General features: G+C 40.4%; 1 protein-coding gene across 1 annotated transcript in view; it reads left to right on the forward strand.

Annotated features, from left to right (window-relative positions):
• LOC128528109 (uncharacterized) overlaps positions 1-23,570 on the forward strand; it is a 198,088-nt gene that overhangs the window by 166,937 nt on the left and 7,581 nt on the right. Inside the window, exons 42-62 of the mRNA XM_053500861.1 lie at positions 44-217; positions 1,280-1,453; positions 1,553-1,726; positions 1,868-2,041; positions 2,483-2,656; positions 2,850-3,017; positions 5,957-6,130; positions 6,272-6,445; positions 6,546-6,719; positions 7,827-7,997; positions 8,944-9,117; positions 9,288-9,461; positions 9,636-9,812; positions 10,240-10,425; positions 10,601-10,774; positions 11,514-11,681; positions 11,767-11,940; positions 12,796-12,972; positions 13,270-13,440; positions 13,610-13,774; positions 14,129-14,147. Coding sequence (XP_053356836.1) covers positions 44-217; positions 1,280-1,453; positions 1,553-1,726; positions 1,868-2,041; positions 2,483-2,656; positions 2,850-3,017; positions 5,957-6,130; positions 6,272-6,445; positions 6,546-6,719; positions 7,827-7,997; positions 8,944-9,117; positions 9,288-9,461; positions 9,636-9,812; positions 10,240-10,425; positions 10,601-10,774; positions 11,514-11,681; positions 11,767-11,940; positions 12,796-12,972; positions 13,270-13,440; positions 13,610-13,774; positions 14,129-14,147 — 3,490 coding nt within the window. The remainder of the gene's footprint in view (positions 1-43; positions 218-1,279; positions 1,454-1,552; positions 1,727-1,867; positions 2,042-2,482; positions 2,657-2,849; positions 3,018-5,956; positions 6,131-6,271; positions 6,446-6,545; positions 6,720-7,826; positions 7,998-8,943; positions 9,118-9,287; positions 9,462-9,635; positions 9,813-10,239; positions 10,426-10,600; positions 10,775-11,513; positions 11,682-11,766; positions 11,941-12,795; positions 12,973-13,269; positions 13,441-13,609; positions 13,775-14,128; positions 14,148-23,570) is intronic.

Raw genomic sequence — 23,570 nt, forward strand, 5'->3', positions numbered from 1 at the left:
TCTGGAAGCAGTATTAACTTTTTATCAAATTTTTTTTTTTCAGTTTTTTGAAACAGGATGCTGCACTGGAGGCCTGTAAATGGTTAACATCAGTTGTGGGTCAAAACCCTTTACTCCTAAAAGAGCTGGATCTGAGCAGGAAGGAAGTCAGGGACTCAAAGATGAAGGAGCTCTCAGTCCTCCTGGAAGACTCTCACTGCAAATTTCAGAAAATTAAGTAAGTATGAAAATAAAATGCAGTTATATGTCTATAATGTTTATATTTTTTATATTACGGATGCATCACTTTTCTTGTGCAAAATGATGAAAATGGCTTCTTCTAGGCTGTAGGGTTCCTGAGATATTGGCGTTTACCAAACAAATCCTCTTAACACTAACATGGGAATTTGGGGAACTCGTCAGTCCAAATCCTTAGATAAGTGATAGTCCATCATTTGGTACGACCTTCAATAACAATACTACCAATAATACCTAGAGACGGTTCCTGGAGAAATTACAAAGTAATGGCTGACCTTGTGCTCTGATCCCTGATGGGATTAACACATCACAAGCTGCTGATTTGTATTACGTTTGTTGTTTATTATATTCGCCTGTATTAGACTTTATATTTGTTAAATGTCAAGCTTGGTTTTGGTTCAGTTTTTGGGTCCCCAAAAAGAAAAGAATCCAAATGGTGCATTTTGTTGACTTCATTCCGTACACATGGGAGATGTTAAATGTTTTGAGACATGGCCGTATAGTCCTGAAGTAGAAAAACAGGAATTCTGAAAAAAAATAAAAACACGGGTGAGACTCCTTAGAAAAGTAATCACAGACCATTTCTGGAATGACTTACATTAATTATCAACATTTCTGGACAACAAAAGTACAACAATAAAGGGTGTCTTACTACTACTACAAGTAAATGTAACTGTGGAGTTTTCAGGCCATGGAATCCAAAATTTCGATGCTTTGTTCCCCGAGCCACTTAGTTATCACTTTAGCCTCATGGCGAGGAGCTCCATCATGCTGGCAAAGCCATTGTTCATTACCAAACTGTTCTTGGATGGTTAAGAGAAGTTGCTCTCAGAGGATGTTTTTGTAGCATTCTTTATTCATGGTCGTGTTCTTAGACAAAATTGTAAGTGATCCCACTCCCTGGCCCTGAGATGCATCCTCATACATGAATGGTCTCAGGATGCTTTAATGTTGGCACAGGACTGATGGTAGTAATTTGTGTCATTCTCAAAACTTTGGCCATGTGTGTATGTAGATGTGCTAATATAATATCCATATTTAGGCTGAGTAACTGTAACCTGACTGAGGAGAGCTGTTCATCTTTAGCCGGCGCTCTCAGATTAAAGTCCTGTAGTGTGAGAGAGCTGGAGCTGAGTAACAACAGTCTGAGGGATTCAGGAGTCTCTCAGCTTTCTGCTAGACTGAAGAATAAACAGTGTAACCTGGAGATCCTGAGGTAACTTCATGTCTCAAGTGATTAAGAGCTAGATTTAAAAATGACCCAGTAGGTGTTGGACATTATAGAGTTTAATCTTAATCCTGATTTTATATTTAGGCTTAACACATGTGATTTAGAGGAGGAGAGCTGTTCAGTTCTAGCTGAAGTTCTCAAATCCAAGAATTCCCACCTGAGAGAGCTGGAGCTGAGTAACAACAGTCTGAGGGATTCAGGAGTCTCTCAGCTTTCTGCTGGACTGAAAAGTCCTGACTGCAACCTGGAGATCCTGAGGTAACTTCATTTCTGTTATGAAAATTTAGTTAGGAATTTTAACAATATTGAATCTGTAAATATGGGTGTATTTTTATATAGAACACATATTGTAATGAATGTGTGAGTTTGTTTTTCATCTTTTTCTGATGTCATGTTTAGCCTTAACACATGTGATATAACTGATGGAGGCTGTTCAGCTCTAGCTGAAGTTCTCAAATCAAAGAATTCCCACCTGAGAGAGCTGGAGCTGAGTAACAACAGTCTGAGGGATTCAGGAGTCTCTCAACTTTCTGCTGGACTGAAGAATAAACAGTGTAAACTCAGAACACTCAGGTGAAGGAACATCTGAACTTGATGCTGTAATAACTTTAACCTCCTGGTGTAGGCATACCAGACTCAACTGTTTATTCTAATATATAATATGTACAAATATTCAAAACACAACAGAATTGTGCAGCTGTCTGTGAAAACATTTACATTAAATCATATGTAGAATTGTTTAATGTAGAAAACAGCGAATCACAGAAATGACTTTAGCTGGGTTTTTACAGAATGGATCACACTTGTGTGGAATAAAACATAAATAATAAATTAATAATCCATAATGCAGTAATTAAAAATTGAGTCTCAGTGTTCATGGTGTAAATATTAAGTGTCACATTGATATTATTAGTAATTATAACATAACTGTTAAAGAAATGAATTAAAACACTAGACTGTTATTTAATAAGTGATAATAAAGCTGTTGATTGTTCTCCTTCTGTGCTTGTACAGACTGTGTGAGTGCAGTGTAACAGCTGAAGGCTGCGCTGCTTTAACTACAGCTCTGGGAGAAAATCCCTCACACCTCATAGAGCTGGATCTGAGCGGGAATAACGCAGGAGACTCGGGAATAAAGCAGATCTCTAATCTACTACAGAATTCACACTGCGTCCTGCAAACACTCAGGTACGTGTTTATTATTTAATGACACATGACAGTATCATTAAATGCTTTGTTTAATTCAGTACAAAAACGATTTTTATTTAGTACTCAGTAGATGTTTGTATAAAATGTATGCAAATAAATGTCTATTGTGTACCGTGTCTAAAATATTCAGGATATATAGATAATATGTAATGTTTTACGTATTTTTTTTCAGAGTAAGTGACAATAATATCAGAGGGGAAGGATATACTGCTCTGGCTGAAGCTCTGAAATCATCTCACCTGATAGAGCTGGATCTCAGAGGGAACGACCCTGGAGACTCAGGAGTGAAGCTGCTCATGAATTTAAAGAATGACCCAAAATATAAACTGAACACACTGAGGTGAGGAACTAATTTGAAATTAATTATTATGAACCATTTTATAATATACAAATCATGGATTGACTTCTATGTTTTATCTTATTGAATTAAGTTGAATTTTTATTTGTTTGCATGCTATACGCTGTAAACTGTAAAATAATTTTAACGCTACATTTTAAAGTTTAGTGTATCTATGTCACGTTTCTTACCTCGGTGTCTGTGTTTGGGTGGCATAATCGCAGGAGGCGAGCTGGCGTTTTAACACAGGTTTTTTATTAAACATAAACACATAAAACAAACACCGACATAAAGTCTATAAATGGCAACAAAAGCTAGACGCCTGACTGAACTTCAGTCAGGCTATTTATAATAAACTTAATTACTTCCCTCGGTTCAGGTGAATGCCTACGTCACCTGACCGAGGTGCAGTCTGGGACTTGAAGTCCAACTAAAACAAACTACAAACAAAACATAACAAAAACCAGTCTTTGGGGCGCTTTGGCGCCCTCTAGGGGTTACCCCTTACAGTACCCCCCCCCTTAAAAAGGGGGTCCCGGACTCCCACCCCAGCGGTAACGGTCTGGACCCCCAACACCGAGGCAGTCGATCCCCTCCCGCGAGCAGAGCCGCACTGCCTGCCTAAAATGATCTTCCATGCTCAGCTGTAGCTGAGCCGGCTCTGGACCACCCTTCCCAAAGCCTGACAGCGAAAGCAGGGCTGGGGCCATGTCAGTGGCGTTCGGCGGCCGAGGAGCTGCAGCGACGCTCGGCGGCGACTGAGGAGCTGGAGCGATGCTCGCTGAGCTGGGCGGCGGCGGCGGAGCTGAAGCGGCGTGCGCTGAGCTGGTCGGCGGCGGAGCTGGAGCGGCGTGCGCTGAGCTGGGCGGCGGCGGCGGAGCTGGAGCGGCGCTCGCTGAGCTGGGCGGCGGCGGCGGCGGAGCTGGAGCGGCGTGCGCTGAGCTGGGCGGCGGCGGCGGCGGAGCTGGAGCGGCGTGCGCTGAGCTGGGCGGCGGCGGCGGCGGAGCTGGAGCGGCGTGCGCTGAGCTGGGCGGCGGCGACGGCGGAGCTGGAGCGGCGTGCGCTGAGCTTGGCGGCGGCGGAGCTGGAGCGGCGTGCGCTGAGCTGGGCGGCGGCGGAGCTGGAGCGGCGTGCGCTGAGCTGGGCGGCGGCGGTGGAGCTGGAGCGACGCTCGCTGAGCTGGGCGGCGGCGGCGGAGCTGGAGCGACGCTCGCTGAGCTGGGCGGCGCCTGAGGAGCTGGCGCAATGTCCCCAAAGCCGGGAGGCGGAGGAAGAAGCGCGACGTCCTCAAAGCCGGGAGGGGGAGGAAGAAGCGCGACGTCCTCAAAGCCGGGAGGCGGAGGAAGAAGCGCGACGTCCTCAAAGCCGGGAGGCGGAGGAAGAAGCATGCCGTCCTCGCCGCCGGGCTGAGGAGCTGGAGCGACGTGCGCTACACAGGGCGGCTGTGGAGCGGGGGCGACGTCCTCAAAGCCGGGAGGCGGAGGAGGGACGATGCTCTCCAGGCTGCTCCTTGTCTCCCCACTTTCACGCTGCGGTGGAGGAGGAAACGCGTCGTCGTCGCTGTTCAGCAGCGCTGCGTCATCCTCTACGCCGAGCAGCGGCGGTGGAGGTGGAGGAAACGCGTCCTCGTCGCCGTACTGTAGCGGCGCGTAGTCCTCCGCGTCGTGCTGAGGTGGCGGAGGTGGAGGAAACGCGTCCTCAACGAGGAAGAGAGGCGGAGGTGGCGGAAGCACGTCGTCCTCTGTTTTGGGCAGAGGCTGAGAAGGAGGAGGCTCAGAGCCTGTTGCTTGGCTCTCGTGGAGTCGGATGAGCAGGTGTTGGAGCTGTTCCACCTGCTCCTGCAGGCCCCGAATGCGCTCCCCATTCACCTCTGCCCAGAACTTGAGCAGTTCCCGGGTCCCATCCTCCTTTTTACCTCGCTCCTCCTCGGGCTCTTGTTCCCGTCCGCCTCCGATGTACCCGACCTCCCTGGCCCGTACTTCCTCGTCGGAGCGTGGGAACTTGTTTCCCTCAGCTGCCTCACCTCTAAACGGCGTCCGCCGGATGGCGAGCCTGCAGCCTTCCCAGCTTTGCCGCGCGTCTGTCTCTCGCTGCTCCTCGCTGTCTCCCAGCCAGTCGCCGGTTCGGCGAGCTTGCAGCCCTCCCAGCTCTGCAACAGCTCCCTCTGTCCTTGCTCCTCGCTGTCCTGTATCTATTCCGCCAGCTCGGACGAGATGGTAATAGCGCCCCCCCAAAAAACATCTGGGGAAGCGACCTCCGCTATGCCACTTATACGGTCTAGCTTTCTGTCACGATTCTTACCTCGGTGTCTGTGTTTGGGTGGCATAATCGCAGGAGGCGAGCTGGCGTTTCAACACAGGTTTTTTATTAAACATAAACACATAAAACAAACACCGACATAAAGTCTATAAATGGCAACAAAAGCTATTATTTATAATAAACTTAATTACTTCCCTCGGTTCAGGTGAATGCCTACGTCACCTGACCGAGGTGCAGTCTGGGACTTGAAGTCCAACTAAAACAAACTACAAACAAAACATAACAAAAACCAGTCTTTGGGGCGCTTTGGCGCCCTCTAGGGGTTACCCCTTACAATCTACATCGTAAGGGTACTTGTTTTTTGTTTTAATGTTTTAGTTATCAGGAATGGAATTAATGGCAAGTTAACAATAAATCGGCGCATTAGAGCAATATAATACCTGAATGCAGACATTAAATTTATATTTCAGTGTAAACATCATTTCAGCAATAAGAAAAAAAAAGAAAATCTGAAAATAAGAGCATGTATAAGTGATCTTAGTTAACCAAAGACTTTAAGACACCATCATTTAAAACACACCAAAGCTTCTCCGTAAACTTTCTTCACTAATCATGCACCGTATGTCCTGACTTAAAATGTGAGTTTTTATCACACACAATCTTCTTCCTTTCTCTCTCTGCAGGTTGGTGAAGACTCGTGCTGCACAGGAAGGCTATGATTTACTTTCTAGAGTTCTGGGTGAGAACCCCTTACTGCAGAGAGAACTCAATGTGAGTGAGAAAATCCACGGAGACTCCGAGGTGAAGCAGCTCTCTGCTCTACTGGAGGATTCACACTGCAGAGCTCAGATACTCAGGTTACTGTTCATTCATTATTACCTTACAGTTACATTAATACACTCTAGTGCAGTCCTTTAAGAATATTATAACTGGGATTAATGTTAAACTGTGTGTTACTTATATTTTACATTAAACTAATGTTCTCTGTCTGTATTCAGGGTAAATAAGGTCAGTATGACGGCTGCAGGTTTTGCTGCTCTGACATCAGCTCTGTGTTTAAACCCGTCACACCTGAGAGAGCTGGAGCTGAGTGAGAATAAACTGGGAGGATCAGGAGTGAAGGAGCTCTGGGATGTGCTGAAGAACCAACAGATCAGACTCAGCAAACTGGGGTTCAAAATTATTATTAATTATAATTACAATAATTATTACAAAAATTTAAATTTGGTGGTTGAAAGAAACGTAAACACACTAAATTCTCCTTCTCCACAGGTTGTGTAAGTGCAGTCTAACTGAGGGTGATTGTGCTGCTGTTGTATCAGCTCTGTGTTTAAACCCCTCACACCTGAAGGATCTGGACCTGAGTGAGAATAACATTGGAGACACAGGAGTGAAGCGTCTCTCTGATCTACTGCAGAACACAAACTGCACTCTGGAGAAACTCAGGTACATATACCTGTGTGTGTATATATATATATATATATATATATACAGTGGCTTGCAAAAGTATTCGGCCCCCTTGAACTTTTCCACATTTTGTCACATTACAGCCACAAACATGAATCAATTTCATTGGAATTCCACGTGAAAGACCAATACAAAGTGGTGTACACGTGAGAAGTGGAACGAAAATCATACATGATATAGATATAGATATAGATATATACATACACACACACAGAGTCAGCCAAAAATATTTTAAAAATAAAAACTTATATAAGTATATAAATGTATATGTATGTTTGGCTGGGACTCTAATTCCCAGAATGCACCTCAGCCAGGTGATGACTTCACTCCTGAGCTGAGTTTGTTGATGACTTCAAGTAAATATTCATGTATTGAGTGTGGTTTAGTCCTGTATTTGTTGTCTGTTGTTCTGCTGTTGGATTAGTCTGTTGTTATACTGTTGTTTTGCCAGAGCTTCATGTTTAGTCTATTATTAATATTATGTAAAGTGGACACAGAACAGCACCGGGGGCTCAGTGGGGGGTGTTTCCAAAGGCCCGGGTTCAATTCCCAGCTAGTGCCCAAAAACCCCAGCCACTGGTTACGGACCTGATGATCCGCTGTGGCGACCACGTGTCAGGAGCAGCCGAAAGACCAGCAACAACATTATTAATATTATATATATATATTAATATAATATACATAATACTATTTATCTGTTCCTGTGTTTATACATAGTTTTTTTGGCTGACTCTCTATGAGGGATATTATAATATATTTCTGTGTTTTTATTTATCGGATCATCTGGCATAATTTTACTTTATGAATAACCCAAATTAACAATTTAAATAATTTACTCATAAGAAATGTAACATTTATGGCATAAAATTAGTAATTGTTTCTTTTTCTGTTGCTTAATCTAAGTATATGACTCCCATGTGTAATGTGACAGAACCTTTGTGTTATTTACAGTAACAGTTATAAATGTTGTCTCCTGCAGCTCCTGTACTGAACTTCCTGTTCATTTCAAACCCCTCAGTGATGTTCTACTCTCACTGTCATGTCTCTGTCTCAGCAGGTAATGAGATTATTATCATTTTCTTTCAGATTAAAAGGCTGTAGTCTCACACAAGGACAATGTACTGAACTGTCTGAAGCTATAAAATCAGACTCATCACATCTGATAGAGCTGGACCTCAGAGGGAACTACAGCGTGTCAAGATGGAATATTTTTAGTTATTTCCTAAAGGGGAATTCAAAGTCTAAATTATTTGTGAGGTAAGTTTTTACTGTATACAATGTGGGCTATTTATATGGATACACCTTAATAAAATGGGAATGGTTGGTGATATTAACTTCCTGTTTGTGGCACATTAGTATATGTGAGGGGGGGAAACTTTTCAAGATGGGTGGTGACCATGGTGGCCATTTTGAAGTCGGCCATTTTGGATCCAACTTTTGTTTTTTCAATAGGAAGAGGGTCATGGGACACATCAAACTTATTAGGAATTTCTCAAAATGTGTTCAATGTGCTGCCCATTGTGTTGGATTGTCAATGCAACCCTACTCTTCACACACGATAGCAACACCGCAGGAGAAATGCTAGCACATTGAAGACATTTTATAACACATTTATAACATTTTATAAGTGGTCAGAAACTTGTAAATAACTCATGAAAGAATAGAATTACGTTAAAACCAAGCACACCATTGTTTTTCTTGCGAAATTCCCAATAAGTCCATATAAATGTCCCACCCTGTATAATATTAATCATTTATTTAAATTCTACATTATTGATGCTTCCACTTATATATACATCATTGACAGACACTATTATCCAGAGCGACTTTTTAAACTCCCATTACACATCTGAGCAGTGGAGGATTAAGGGCCTCGCTCAAGGGCCCATCAGTGGTAGTTTGGTGGTGCTGGGCTTTGAACCTGTGACCTTCTGATCAGTGGTCCAGTGTCTTAACCCTGAGTTACCCCTGTGCTTTCATACGTTACAACGCTTGCAAAGTTTATATAAATAAGAGAGATGGGGAACATCAACGACAAACACAAAGACCAGACACATGGTTCACATAATTTAACAGTGGGCGGAGCCTGAGGATCAAAATATTGATTACTAAGATGATGTCTCTGTTATATCAGTATTAGTGTTAGTAACTGTCTAATCTCAGAGCTCTGATATCAGTGTCATATGGATTGTTTTCTATAAAGGATCTTGGACAATCCTGAAGCAGAAGCGGCCTGTCGTTATCTGACTGAGGTTCTGGGTACAAACCCCTTACTGCAGACAGAACTGGATCTGAGTGGGAAAATATCTGGAGACTCAGGAGTGAAGCAGCTCTCTGTTCTACTGGAGGATTCACACTGTAGAACTGAGACACTCAGGTATGTAGTCTGACTCCCTCACCTGGTGTTACTGTTTGTGTGAACATTAAATCTTTAAAGACATTAGTGTAGTGTACACACACTGTTTAACACAATCAGTACTGCTGTAGAATCTACTGTAGAGTGTGAGAGAACATTCCACTGTACACATCTGTGTTCTCTGTCTGCAGGCTGAGTAAGAGCGGTATTACAGAGAGAGGCTGTACTGATCTGATATCAGCTCTTACTTCAAACCCTTCACACCTGACAGAGCTGGACCTGAGTGAGAACACCCTGGGAAATGCAGGAGTGGAGAAGATCTCTACTCTACTGAAGAGTTCATCCTGTAAACTCCAGAAACTTGTGTAAGTCAGTTAATACCAGACCTATAGATTTATTACTACGTCACACTGATTGAGTGGCATTTTTACTGAACTCTAAACATATTTGTAGCAACAACTGATTAGTTACTGACTTTAAACTTTAGAATAGTTTAAGTACTAATTAGTGTTATAATTTCCTTTTTTTTCTTTATCCAGACTTTCAGACTGCAGTATAACAGGTGAAGGATACACTGCTCTGGTTAAAGCTCTGAAATCAAAGCGCTCCTCACACCTGACAGAGCTGGACCTCAGAGGGAACGACCCTGGAACATCAGGACTGAAGGAGCTCAGGACTTTAATGAACGATTCAAATTGGAAACAGAAGACTTGGAGGTGAGCTTTTCCCCCAGTATGTGTACAATGTCCTGCAGAAGTATCTGACACATTTTATAGTCTTACTGCACCAGGAGAACTGCAAGGATCTACTGAGTTTATTGAATTTAAATCCAACATCACAGTCTTTAGGCGAGTGATGATAAAACACAGTACTAGTGATGAGGACGTCAGTCATCAACTCCAAACTGTAATCCTCTAATGTCTAGTCACATGTGGTCTGGCAAGGGCTCCAGTTTTATCATTTCATAGAGTGTCTCCTTACAGACATTTCCAACAACTATATATTTTTATACATTTTTAATAAAAAGTAAATATTTATGCTTGTGTAATTTTTCATAATTTGTTTCCACTGTGGACAGAACAAAATGCTAAAAATAGCACTGTTATAAATATAATTAATATTATCTCTGTTCTCTCTCTCCAGGTTGTTGAAAAGTCCTGATGCACAGAGAGCTTGTGATCATCTGACTGGTGTTCTGGGTATAAACCCCATACTGCAGACGGATCTGAATCTGAGCGGGAAAATAGACGGAGACTCAGGAGTAGAGCAACTCTGTGTTTTACTGAAGGATCTACTGAAGGATCCACACTGCAGACCTGAAACACTTCAGTAAGAATATAACATCAATAACAACAGTAACTGCAGTTTTCAGGTTTATCTGGTTTCTGTATCTGGTTTCAGCAGTAATGAGTCGTTTAATGAGAACAGATAAGTTCCTTCTGTGCCTGTAGAGAAGAGATTATATCAAATCTGGAGAGTTAAGTGTGATGAATTGTTCTTTCAGACTCAGTGAGTGTAATCTGACAGAGAGAGGATGTTCAGCTCTGCTCACAGCTCTCAGATCAGAATCCTCCACCCTGAGGGAGCTGAATCTGAGTAAGAACAGGATTCAGGATTCAGGAGTGAAGCTGCTCTCTGCAGAACTGAAGAATAAACACTGGACACTGCAGACTGTCAGGTAACGTCTAATACACACTTCAGTCCAAACAAAAGATAATCTGATGGAACTCTGTTGTCCAAGTGTGTCGTGGCCAGTTTATAAATGATCTTAGTGTCCACATGCTAATCAGAAAGTCGAGCTAATCTGTAAAATATTTCGGTCAAACTCACAGCAGAGATTTTTATTGTCATAACATTCAGGCAACGTTACTGTGGAAATGGGAATTTAAAACAAATCACATAAACACAATATTAAAAATACAACTTAAAAATATATTTATAGCATTTGTTTACTTTCCTCAAATAAAATATATATTTAAATAAATCCTTGCTCATACTGTCGATGCTATTTTTTGTGTTTTCGGAATTAAGGGTGCATTAACTTTTGCTACTCTATCAGCAAAATCCATGGATGATAAAACTGGCGTGGTGTTTACATATAATCTGTACACATGACATTCACACACCTGTGTTTCCTGTAGAGTCTGCAGTGGTAATAGAAGGAGTCTCCAGTGTCAGTCAGTTTAAGTTGTTATACACACGGGAAAGCTGTGACTGACAACTTAAAGCTTTTCTTGTAAAATCTGTATAACAAAAAAATGCTATCAGTATGAGCATAAGGTCTGAGAAAAAAAAACATTTTATATTAATGTAAAGTAACTAAATATCTCTCCAATGAAAGTCGGCCCCTTTTTCCTGGTGAAGACTCCCAGAGCTTTCCTGTGTATAAAACATAACGTGTGTGTATTTTTGTGTAGACTTTCAGACTGCAGTATAACAGAGGAAGGATACGCTGCTCTGGCTGAAGCTCTGAGACTGAACTCACATGTGAAAGAGCTGGATCTCAGAGGGAACGACCCTGGAGTATCAGGAGTGGAAAAACTCACTGCTTTACTACAGGATCCTAATAACAAACTTACACTGAGGTCAATCTCATATAAGTGACGATCATCAAACTAAACATAATTAATAATGTTATAATAACTTTTTTATTTTTTTATTCCTCTACAGATTATTTAAAAGTGCTGATGCAGAGGAAGCCCACACACGTCTTAGTAGAATTCTAGGTAAAAACCCGTTACTGCAGAGGGAGCTGGATCTGAGCAACAAGACACCCGGAGACATCGGAGTGAATCAGCTCTCAGCTCTGCTACAGGATCCACATTACACACTGCACACACTCACGTAAGAAACTACTAGAAACATACGTCCCCCAGTGGATAATCTTATGACCCAGAGTGACTGTATCCCTGCTGACTCGCCTGTGCTGGTTTAAAAGTCACTGACACTCTGAACTACAGTCACATTACAACCTGACCAGTCGAACCTTTTACAGGAAAATACAGTTTTCTTTAATTCACCGGTTTAAATCCTCCAATCACTTCTACTGTGTATTCAGCCACAACATCACAACTACAACTAACCCCGTCCCAATACTTAAGTTAGTTTAACAGACGACTAAGTGAGAGATCTTTAAGACTCTCTTGTCGTTCTTTATGAAGTTGAAATATAAAGTCGTTATTGATTCAGAGATGAAGAAAATGATTGTGAACATAATGTTACTGATCTGCTGTGAGTCATAATCCTGTACAATCCTGTAATAATAACTTTCAGTAATTCATACGCAGTACTGTTGAGTTTCTCAGTGAATTTTAAACACAGATGTTACACACAACCTCACATAATGTCAGTGTGTATGAGAGCAGTACGGCCACAGACCCGCCTCAGATTTATGGTCACATGACCAGACAGATCACATCAGTAACCAAACACTGACTAAACATTAATCTGAGTTTCACACCATGATGTTTGTGAGTGAAATTGAAACATGATGACGTTTGATAAAGTCATTAAGGAGGAGGAGTTTTCTGCTGGTTTGATCTTTTCATTCTCCACAAAACTGATTAAAAATCGAACAGCATTGACATGAAATCTCTTTCTGAAGTGTCCAGGCTGCTGATTTATCCTGGACAGGAAGTGGAAGTGTGTGTGTGTATGGTGAGAGAGACTAACCTGACCCCCCTCTCTCTCTCTCTCCAGGTTGTATAATAAAGGCAGTATTACAGAAGATGAGTGTGAGACTCTGATTTCTGCTCTGGGTTTAAATCCTTCCCACCTGAGAGAGCTGAATCTAAACAGGAATAAACCAGGAGAGTCTGGACTGAGAAACCTGTGTGATTTACTGAAGAATCCCAAATGTAAACTACAGAAACTAACGTGAGTAACAATGTCTTTATAATTAAACAGTTTAATGATATCAGTCAGATTCATTAAAAATACTTTCTCCATGTTTATAATGACATCAGCATGTATAACATTCAAGTAGTTATAAGTTGTGCATGTTATATAACAGCTATTTCTTATTAAAGTCACCATTTTTATGTTCAGTTTTTATATCTTATGCAAAGCGAATAATTTTTTTTTTATTTAAACACAGATGATTTGATTACACCACAGTGCTGCTGAATCTGTGAATATATTTCTCTCTCTCTCTCTCTCTCTCTCTCTCTACAGACTGTGTGACAGAGTAAGTGTGAAATCCTGCACTGATGTGGTTTCAGCTCTCTGTACAAATCCATCACACATCAGAGATCTGGATCTGAGTAAATGTGAACTAGGAGACTCAGGAGTGGAGAAGCTCTGTGATCTACTGAAGAAACACGAGTGTAAACTGGAGACACTGCGGTGAGAAACTCTTTACGGTTATGATTTCCATGAATCAGAGTTCTCCTGATGCACACAAACAAAATGTACATGATCTTCATCTCTGTATTAATTTATCAGCCGTGTTCGTGTTAAATTCACTGAGTTTATGAATGTGATTCTTGATGTAAACACCTCTGTCTCTCTGCAGGATGAACAGTTGTGGAGTAACAGATGGAGGCGGAGCTGCTCTGACTGACGCTCTGAGATTTAACTCCTCACATCTGAAACATCTGGATCTGAGAGACAATAAACTAACAGAATCAGTCGCAAAGCGTCTCGAGGAGTTACTGACACGTTCAGGAGGAGAGCTACTGTAAGTAAAGTTAAAACACACAGAACTAAATGTGTTTCCTGTAAAATTATATTTGAGTGAAAGAGTGTGATGTAAGAGTGATGTAATGTCTATAGAAATGTACAATAACAATCTTATTTACAAACACAGAGGCTAAAAACTTTCATAACTGAGTCCTGACTCAGACCTGAGAATAAGAGCACAATAATGCAGGTTACAGTGTTTTATAATGTTTGATTATTTACATTTATTTAATGTTTGTATTCTTTATACAGGAGAAAACAGCTGTTATAGAAGCTTAACACAAATGTGCAAAACTATCAAGACTGTGATTAATTAACCCCAGTGATATCTGCATTCCTTTTGTTCTTACAGATATGACAAGGACTCATGGGTCAGAAAAAAATGGAATGCTTTTACTGATAAAATGTCCAATGAACAGCCAGTTCCAGATCCTGACTCCTCTACAGTACAGCGAGAACAAAGATCCAGACAAATGCAAGTCACACAACACAGAGAGAGCAGTGGGCACAGTTCAGGAAGAAGTGTGGACCAGGCTGGAACTGAGAGTGACCTCAGAAGTTCAGACTCTACAAGGAGCTCGTTTAAGGCTGAAGAACAGAGCAAAGGAACAAAACAAAAGAAAAAGGGGAATAATAAAAAATGAAAGCCTTCACACCTCCAAACTGCATAAAATACTATATAAAGAGCACAGTTTAATCCCAACAGTGAAGCAGTGTTAGTCAGGGTAGCTGTGAGACTGAAAATGACATCAAAAGACCAGTGACTTCAGGCGGTGTGTGTAACATCAGAGAACAGTACAGTAGTACACCGGCCTCAAACACAAGTCACACACAGAAGCAGACAACAAATATGAAATGTTGCACAATAATGACTCTGACGTATTACAGAGAATATCGGCCCTAAAACAGTAAACCAAAACCTACTAGTCACAAGATAGTGAGCAACTTACCAAAAAATACTATTAAACTAAGAGTGTGACCTAAAATTCAAATATTGATGCAACAACTTACTTTATCGAGCATCGTCATAAACATGCTGTTATTATTCATCAAGCAGAAGAAAAAGATCCAACTGGTTTTAAAAAAGAAAGTGGATGTACAATGAGAACTGGAACACGGCCGAGTATTTCTTTACTTCTGTGCTATATGATATCTAAATTAAAAGGGAATTGAAATATTTTTCCCTTTAATCAACAGATTGGATTGTAAACTCTTTTGTGCTTCTGTTCCTCCTTGATTAAAGGATATTTTTACCCTGTAGGAAACAGCGCTATAAGATACCTGACCTAACCTGGTCTGCATTTAAAATCTGATCACCTTTATAAGGTATTGGACAAACCCATGCTAACGTTGCTAACATTGCCAAGCCATGTGACCTGACCCGTGGGTCTTTGTGATTTGTCTATCATTTTTCTTTCGTCCTGAGTTGTTCCCCCCCCCCCCACCCCCCCCCCCCCCCCCCATGTTACTATTACTATTGTTTTTAGGAATCTTTGCTGTTTTTTTTTTTTCACACTGTTGAAACATCCTTTTGTTGTTTTTGAAAACACAAAATTCAATAAAATATATTTTAAAAAAGAACATTGATACTGTACATTTGAAGGAATCTTATGGTTTCTTGTTCACTTTTTCACTAACTTGAAACCTGAAACTCACTTTCCTCAGTCAAAGTTCTGCTGTCACTGCTAGAGTGTTATTTAAATATATACCAATTTCTGTACAATTTATTTTTAATGTAATCATATATTATCTAAGGTTCATACACCTTTTTTTGATCAACAAATTCAGACTAAATTATTAATATTCAATGAAAAAATTTTTTTTGTTCTATCCATTCAGTAAAAGTAAACTACGGTGTTATGTGTTGATCCCTGCACGACTCAGTGACTCACATTTATCACTTATAGAGGAAACGTCTGTAACAATCTCACATTCATTCTTGAATATGAACATGAATATTTACTTCACTTCATTGTATATAGTTTTATAAGATATTTCTGTTGTTTTTCTCTTTTGTTCAGACACATGGTTTAATTTCCATCTGGTCTAACAATGATAAACTGAACAATCTGTTAACCAGACTAGATTATCTGTTCTAGTGTAACCAGATAGTAATATTAATTGAAATTGATTATAAATTTAAGGAAGTGCAGTGTGGACTGATGCATGTAGGTTTGATCCACCATTTATTTGAAATGTCTTTTTTTTTTATATAAATAAATCGAAATAGCTTCCTGACGAAATTATATCAACAAGTCCACCGACTTTAAGTGCAATTACATTCAAATTTAACTTTTTTAAAATTCAATAAGTTTTATTAATAAAATTTGCTTTATACTTTATATGCTCTCTTTAACCTTGAGTAATTGTGCCAATGTTTGATTAATTAAACCATTTTGCATGTATAATCAATTACTGTATACTGAGTTGTTATTTAAGTATTTTAAAAAAATTGTAGAAAGTAAAGCTCCCGATTTTAAATCGGCTCTGAAGTTCTTGCGATCTCTACCAGTTCAGTTAGTTCTTCAAGCGTAGTGACCGCTCTTTGAGCCGTTAACAATGGAAACAAATTTGTAAGGACATGAAAACACTCTACAGGACATATTGACAGAAGCAATACCAGTGTTGGATGTAAGGCGTTACAAAGTAATTCGTTAAAGTACTTGGATTACTTTATTGATGTAACGAGTAATCTAACGCGTTGGGTCGCCATTTAAGGTCTCAGTTATTTAGTTATATATTTTTTTATTTAATCTATTATTCAACTAATTTATGCAATCCGAGGGGCCAGACAGCAGCCATTCCCAATCCATTAATGTGTGTGTGAGAGCCGCTGTCTGCACAAGTCCACTCAGCCAGTCTAAAAGGCTGCTGCCTCGAAGTAAGGCCCTAGTTTCCCAGCCAGGAAAGCCACTCAGATGTCGTATTGTTGTGCTTGACTCACACCTGAGGCCGTGCTGAAAGAGGGCCGGGTAGGGCTGGCTGGCCGTGACTGTAAAATGTGCTGTGAAGAAAGCTGTGTGAACCACCGTCTATGAGAGCCCTTTCTGTCACTGTGCCTAACAGATGTTAATTTGTCGTGCTCGACTCACACCTGAGGCTGCACTGGAAGTGTGCTGGGTGCTGCTGCCTGGCCATGACTGTGTAATCCAATTACATTTATGGTAGTTAAAAAACTTTTGATTTAAAAAAATGGGCTAGTAACTATTATTCTTCTCTAGAGGGCATTTCCCTCGACCTTGAATACAGGATAAAGCGGTATAGAAGATGAGTGAGTGAGAAGCAGCCATTTTACAGAACGAGATAACAGGAGAAATATTGTATATTTAGAGTGTAAATGTTTGAAATAAAGCAATAAAACCGTTGGAAAAAATAGTGCAAGTTAATTTCCAAAGAGTTGGGAAAGAGATTTCTTTTTCATTCTTTATTTCGAGGAACTTCGGTTGGTTTTTGGTTTCCTGCTGATGAGTACTTCCTGGGTCGACTTTGAATAATTTAACGGCGAGTCACTAGTGTGTAATCGTAGTCACAGAGTGTTCTGTCCACACGTGTGCCGCCTAGACGTCAGATTGTTATGCTCGACTTACATATGAGACCATGCTGAAAGAGGACAGGGTGAGGCCGGCTGGCCGCAAATGTAAAATGTGCTGTCGAGGACAGTACGAGGGCCACAGTCTATGAGAGCCCTTTCTTGGCTGAAGTTAAATCTGTGCCATAAAAACAGATCATGTAGTTTTTCTTGGCGGACGAGGTTTTGAAGTATTGCTGTCGTATCGTCGAAGTCGTAATTCCGACGAGAGCCCCGGTGAACATATTTACGGCGAGGTATATAAATTATATCCTTATATGAGAGCAGTGCTGATGGTGGCTGAGAATGACAAGACCAAAGTTGAAGAAGTTCCGATTCCGTATATCGTAGTATTGAAGCCACTGGATTACAAATGAGTGAGAGGATGATCCAAGCAGATAAAACCAGGACCTGCAAGTCAACAAGCCTCATATTTCCCACTGGTTAGAGGCCCAGGGCAGTAGGTCACCGAAAGATGGCGTGGCACTCAGCCCAATGAGCAACTAATGAATGAGGTCAAATGCTAATCCGCACCAGGTAACCACCGATAGCACGAACAGCCGACAGGTAGTCAAGGACAGAAACCGGTTATCGCCGGTAGCCCTCAGTGGTCGTCGGAGCAGCCGACAGTAATCGCCAGTGGTCGCCGATAGTTAAAGCAGCCGCCAGTGGTCGTCAGTAGCCGCAATACCGCCAGTGTCCACGACCGGGGATCACCAGTGAGCCAGAACAGCTGGGAAAAGCTGCGATAGCCAGCGATGTCCGCTGAAACGGCCACCGAGCCGCCAAAGTCGCTAATAGCTGGAACTAGGTGCTTGGAGCCAGGGGCAGGTATAATACACAATACACGCGCTGACAGTTACCCCGGTTAGCAGACAGGTCAGGTTAAAACACTGCTGTAGTTAGACTACTACACATGTGCAGCAACACACGGTAGAGTTACGAAAACGCATAAAAAAATACAAGAGAAACTAACAAATCGCTCCCGAGAGTAGCGGCAGCTAACAGCACCAGAGTTCACCCTGGAACTAGTCCAATGTGACTACATGGTGGATAGATACAATGGACCACATAACTCCTGTCCTTCAACAGTTACACTGGCTTCCTGTCCAACAGCGCACACATTATAAAACTCTGTTTTTTGTTTATAAGGCATTACATAACCTGGCTCCATCATATTTAACAGATCTTCTCCTAACCTATACCTCCTTTAAGAAATCTGAGATCATCATCGTCACCAAATTTCGTTCTTCCTCGTTTGGCAACCATGGGATCTCGAGCTTTTAGCTACGCTGCTCCTTACCTGTGGAATCTACTACCTCTTGATATCCGTAATAGTAACTCTATTTCTGTCTTCAAATCCCATTTAAAAACACATCTCTTCAGGCAGACATACTTTTAATACTGCATTGCATGTATATTGTCCTTTATTATTATTATTATTTTTTTTTCCATTTATTTATTTTTTATGGTATGTAAGGTGTCCTTGAGTGTCATGAAATGTGTCTAGAAATAAAATGTATTATTATTATTATTATTATTATTATTATTATAAAAGACACCAAAATGTTGAATAGAAGGAACGTTATGAGCAGTTATGTGCCAGATTATGTCACAGCAGCTTTTTGGGAAAATATAGTGGTTTTCTCTCGATTGCTTTCAAAGATGTATGGACAGATAATGTAAGTTTATTGCTCCTGCAGGAATTTAAAACCGGTTTGTCTTATATGTTCCAAAACCGTGGGGCTAATAAGCAGCAATAATGTGGAGATAAAACACGAGTCGTTTAAGCAGACATATCCACAGCAGTCCGAGCTGAGGGTGAGTAAAATATTCCAACTGAGAGTATTGTGTGCTATCATCAAAATGTGGATAAAAGTGATGTTATAGTAGTCACAGGAATTGTAGGAGTGATGTTTGATCAGGTCTGTGCTCCAAACATTGAATTCCAAAAGGACTGGACAAACACCTATAAAGCCACCCAACCCCTGAAATGGGGGGTTCGTTGGATATTAACTTTAAGTGAGTGAGATGGTTTCTTAATTAAAGAGAAACACTCAATGGGTTGAACGAGATCTTATTTACTGAAGACTTTTCAGTGACACGTGCGTGTGGTTTCTGAATGAATTAAACGAGAAAAATAGACTTAAGTATGAATACGACAGTGCCAAGTAAACAACAAACAATATAACAACACTATGTCCCTATATAACACAGGCGCTTATGCTTTAAATAACCACCAGAGGGCAGTATCGGCACATAAATGCGGCATAGCGGCCGATAAACATGTACCGACAGAATGATCGATACATGCGATAACAGTCATGGCATATCGCGCGCGCACAATAACCAAGTGGAAATGTCTATCAATTATGTACAGCACGTGCATATAAACATCTTGCAGGCATGAATCAGCAATACTCGCAAATGCACTGAGTTGAGCGGGAAATACAGGTGGTGCTGTGTTAATCAGTTAATACTAATCAGTGTGAGAATACCAGCCGATCGATCAACACTAACAGGAAATAGAAAGCGATCACTTCCAGTACTTCCCATGTACGCACACTGTAACCCAGTATAAACTCGATATCAACTTCTTACATTAACACTGAACTAACTAAGTAATGTTTGTGTGTTTTAATTGTTGGGGTATTATTAGGCCAATTTGTTTTTATAGAAAAATTAATTACTTAAACCAATCAGTGGGCCAGAGGTGGAAAGTAATGAATTACATTTACTCGCGTTACTGTAATTGAGGAGGGTTTTTTTTGTGTACTTCTAGGCCTACTTTTTAAAGTAGTTTTTAAAATCTGTAATTTTACTCATACTTTAGTATGTTTTGTTTACAGTATTGTACTTCAATACATTTTAAATCATATTCACTACTGAGTAAAAAATAAATAAATGAATGAAAAATGATACAAATAATACAATGGGGAAGAGAAAAAATTGCACCCCTGACAAAATAGATGGCAGTGATGCAGACCGAACTGAAAGCAAAATGCCATCAAATTCTAATAAAGCAAACCAACGGCCACTACTAGGTTGTTATACCACATTACAGGATGTACAGTATGTACTGTATGTTGCCCTTTTAAGAGTTTTACTTTTACCTAGATGAAAAGTTGGACTAAGTCAACCCTAGAGAAATATCATTAATTGAGCCCACAATCAATACTACCTGAGCTGACTTAAAAATTTGAATTGCTGGTACTTTTGAACTGGTACAAGTTGTGTCAACTAAAAAGCAATGTGAAATATTTAGTTTGACCAGCAAATTTCTCTAAAAGTTGAGTAAACGTAAGAAAAAAGATGTGCAACTTGTTCCTAAACCTTTTTACATTGAGGCAGCTTTTCTACAGTGTAATTTGCTCTGGCTTCCTTCCTTCTCTTCCACCTTATAATTTATATAACAACAGTTTCTATGGCTCACTGCTGGTTGTCTATACAAACTTTCCCTTCTTATGTTTTTCCCGGTTTATTCTCTTTTGATGTAGTAATAAATGGACACTTATGCACTTTATATTAAAACTTAAATATCTTCTTTTTCTAGAATGCACATGTGTGTGTGTGTGTGTGTGTGGTTCTATCCTGGTCAGTAAGTATGTCAGAGATGACTGGCAAGCCATTCAGAGCACATTGCACACATTATTCAATTCTTCTATTATTTTTTTTTAACAAGCTTTGTCTTTTTAACTTTGGGAAAAGCTTTGCCCTTAATTCTTATTTACCTTAACCTTTTTTTTTGTAATGTGTCAGCCTTTGGAATGACTCTGCAGTGACAGGGAGTAAAAGTCACTATATACATACTTTGTCTGTGATTTGGCATTATTATAATATTTGTCTCTAATCTCTTGGTGTTTCTTCAGGGATGGTAGTTTGCAGGAGGGCTGATAAATATTCAATAGCAAAATCTTATGGCAATATTACCAGGCTAGGCTAACTAGTCAGTACAAAAATTAGATATCAAAAATATAACTGCCATTTTTGTTTAACTAATGTGATTTAGGTCCTGATCCTGACAAGACAGAAGTTCTAGTAATAGGACTGCATGCAGCTAGAAGCAAGCTTTTTGGTCACACTGTAACTTTAAACGGCCTTTCTGTTTCATCATGTACCACAGTAAAAGACCTCGTAGTGATTATAGATTTCAATCTTTTATTTAAAGCACACATGTAGATAACATTACCAGGAAAACATTCTTTCACCTTAAAAATATTGGCAAGGTAAGGAATATATTGTCACAAATTGATGCAGAAAAACTAGTTCATGCTTTTATCACCTCTAGGTTATTAAAACTACAGCTGGGGGCAGAGCTTTTTCTTACAAAGCCCCAAAATTATGGAATAGTCTTCCAAATAGTGTTCGGAACTTAAACACAGTCTCAGTGTTTAAGTCTAGGCTAAAAACCTATTTATTTACCCAAGCATTTTTATAAATAGATTTGCCTTAAGTAAAGGAGCAGATCTGGGGGACTTATGGACGTTAAGTATTATAGTGAACTGGTTAGTTTAGATGCTGTCTTCCTCACTCTCATTGATCACTCAGGTTTGTTGACGGTGAGGTGATTGTTTGCTTTACATCTCAGTTCCCCCTCATGTTTGTGTTTCCTTCTGGCTCTTCCTTTTAGTTATGATGTCATAGTTAGTCCTGCCGGAGTCTCTGCTTGCACTCTACAGTTAATATACATTCACATTATACATTGTGTGACTTAAACACTGAGACTGTGTCTGAGTCCCGAACACTATTTGGAAGACTATTCCATAACTTTGGGGCTTTGTAAGAAAAAGCTCTGCCCCCAGCTGTATTTTTCATAATACGCGGTACTGACAAGCAGCCTGCATCCTTTGATCGAAGTAGGCGTGGCGGATCGTAAGACACTAGCAGTTCGCTCAGGTACTGCGGCGCGAGACCATTTAATGCTTTATATGTCAAGAGTAGTATTTTAAAATCAATGCGAAATTTCACAGGGAGCCAATGGAGTGAAGATAAGATAGGGGTGATGTGCTCATATCTTCTGGTTCTGGTGAGGACTCTCGCTGCTGCATTCTGGACTAGCTGAAGCTTATTTATGCATCTAGCTGAACAACCAGACAGTAAGGCATTACAATAGTCCAACCTAGAGGTGATAAAAGCATGAACTAGTTTTTCTGCGTCGTTTAGCGACAATAAATTTCTTATTCTGGCAATATTTCTGAGGTGAAAGAATGCTATCCTGGTAATATTATCTACATGTGCTTCAAATGAAAGGCTGGAATCAATAATCACACCAAGGTCTTTCACTGTTGCATTTGATGGAACAGAAAGGCCATCTAAAGTTATGGTGTGATCTAAAATTTTACTCCTAGCTGTATGCGGTCCTATGACTGGAACTTCTGTCTTATCCGGATTTAGCAGAAGGAAGTTAATTAGCATCCAATTTCTTATGTCCTGCACACATTGCTCAATTTTAGTAAGCTGTTTTTTCTCATCAGGTTTTGCTGAGACATATAACTGTGTATCGTCAGCATAACAATGAAAACTAATACCATGCTTACGGATTATGTTGCCCAGAGGAAGCATGTAAAGGGAAAAAAGCAGTGGACCTAAAACTGAACCCTGCGGAACGCCAAACTCCACTAGAGAGCATGCAGAATAATCACCATTTAAGTCTACATACTGATAACGATGGGTCAGATAGGATCTGAGCCAGGAGAGGGCTGTACCCTTAATTCCCACTACATTTTCTAATCTGTGAAGAAGAATAGCGTGATCAATGGTGTCAAAAGCTGCACTGAGGTCAAGTAATACAAGCATAGTTACACAACCCTGATCAGAGGCCAATAGAATGTCATTTACTACTTTAACGAGTGCTGTCTCTGTACTGTGATGAGGCCTAAATCCTGACTGATACAGTTCATGTATGCCATTTCTATGTATATATGAGCATAGCTGCTCCGCTACTATCTTTTCCAGGATCTTAGAGATAAAGGGGAGGTTTGATATCGGTCTGTAACTGGACAGCTGACAGGGGTCGAGGTCAGGTTTCTTAATTATTGGTTTGAGTAAATACACATAATCATACTCTACTACAGTATCTTGTTTATGCTTTTAATACCATTAACCAGTGGTGGGACAAAGTCATTGTTTGGCAAGTCACAAGTAAGTCTCAATTCATTGCTCTCAAGTCCCGAGTCAAGTCCCGAGTCAAGACAGGCAAGTCCCGAGTCAAGGTCCAAGTCAAAGC

The sequence above is a fragment of the Clarias gariepinus genome, chromosome 7 (assembly GCF_024256425.1).
Source record: "Clarias gariepinus isolate MV-2021 ecotype Netherlands chromosome 7, CGAR_prim_01v2, whole genome shotgun sequence".
NCBI lineage: Eukaryota > Metazoa > Chordata > Actinopteri > Siluriformes > Clariidae > Clarias > Clarias gariepinus.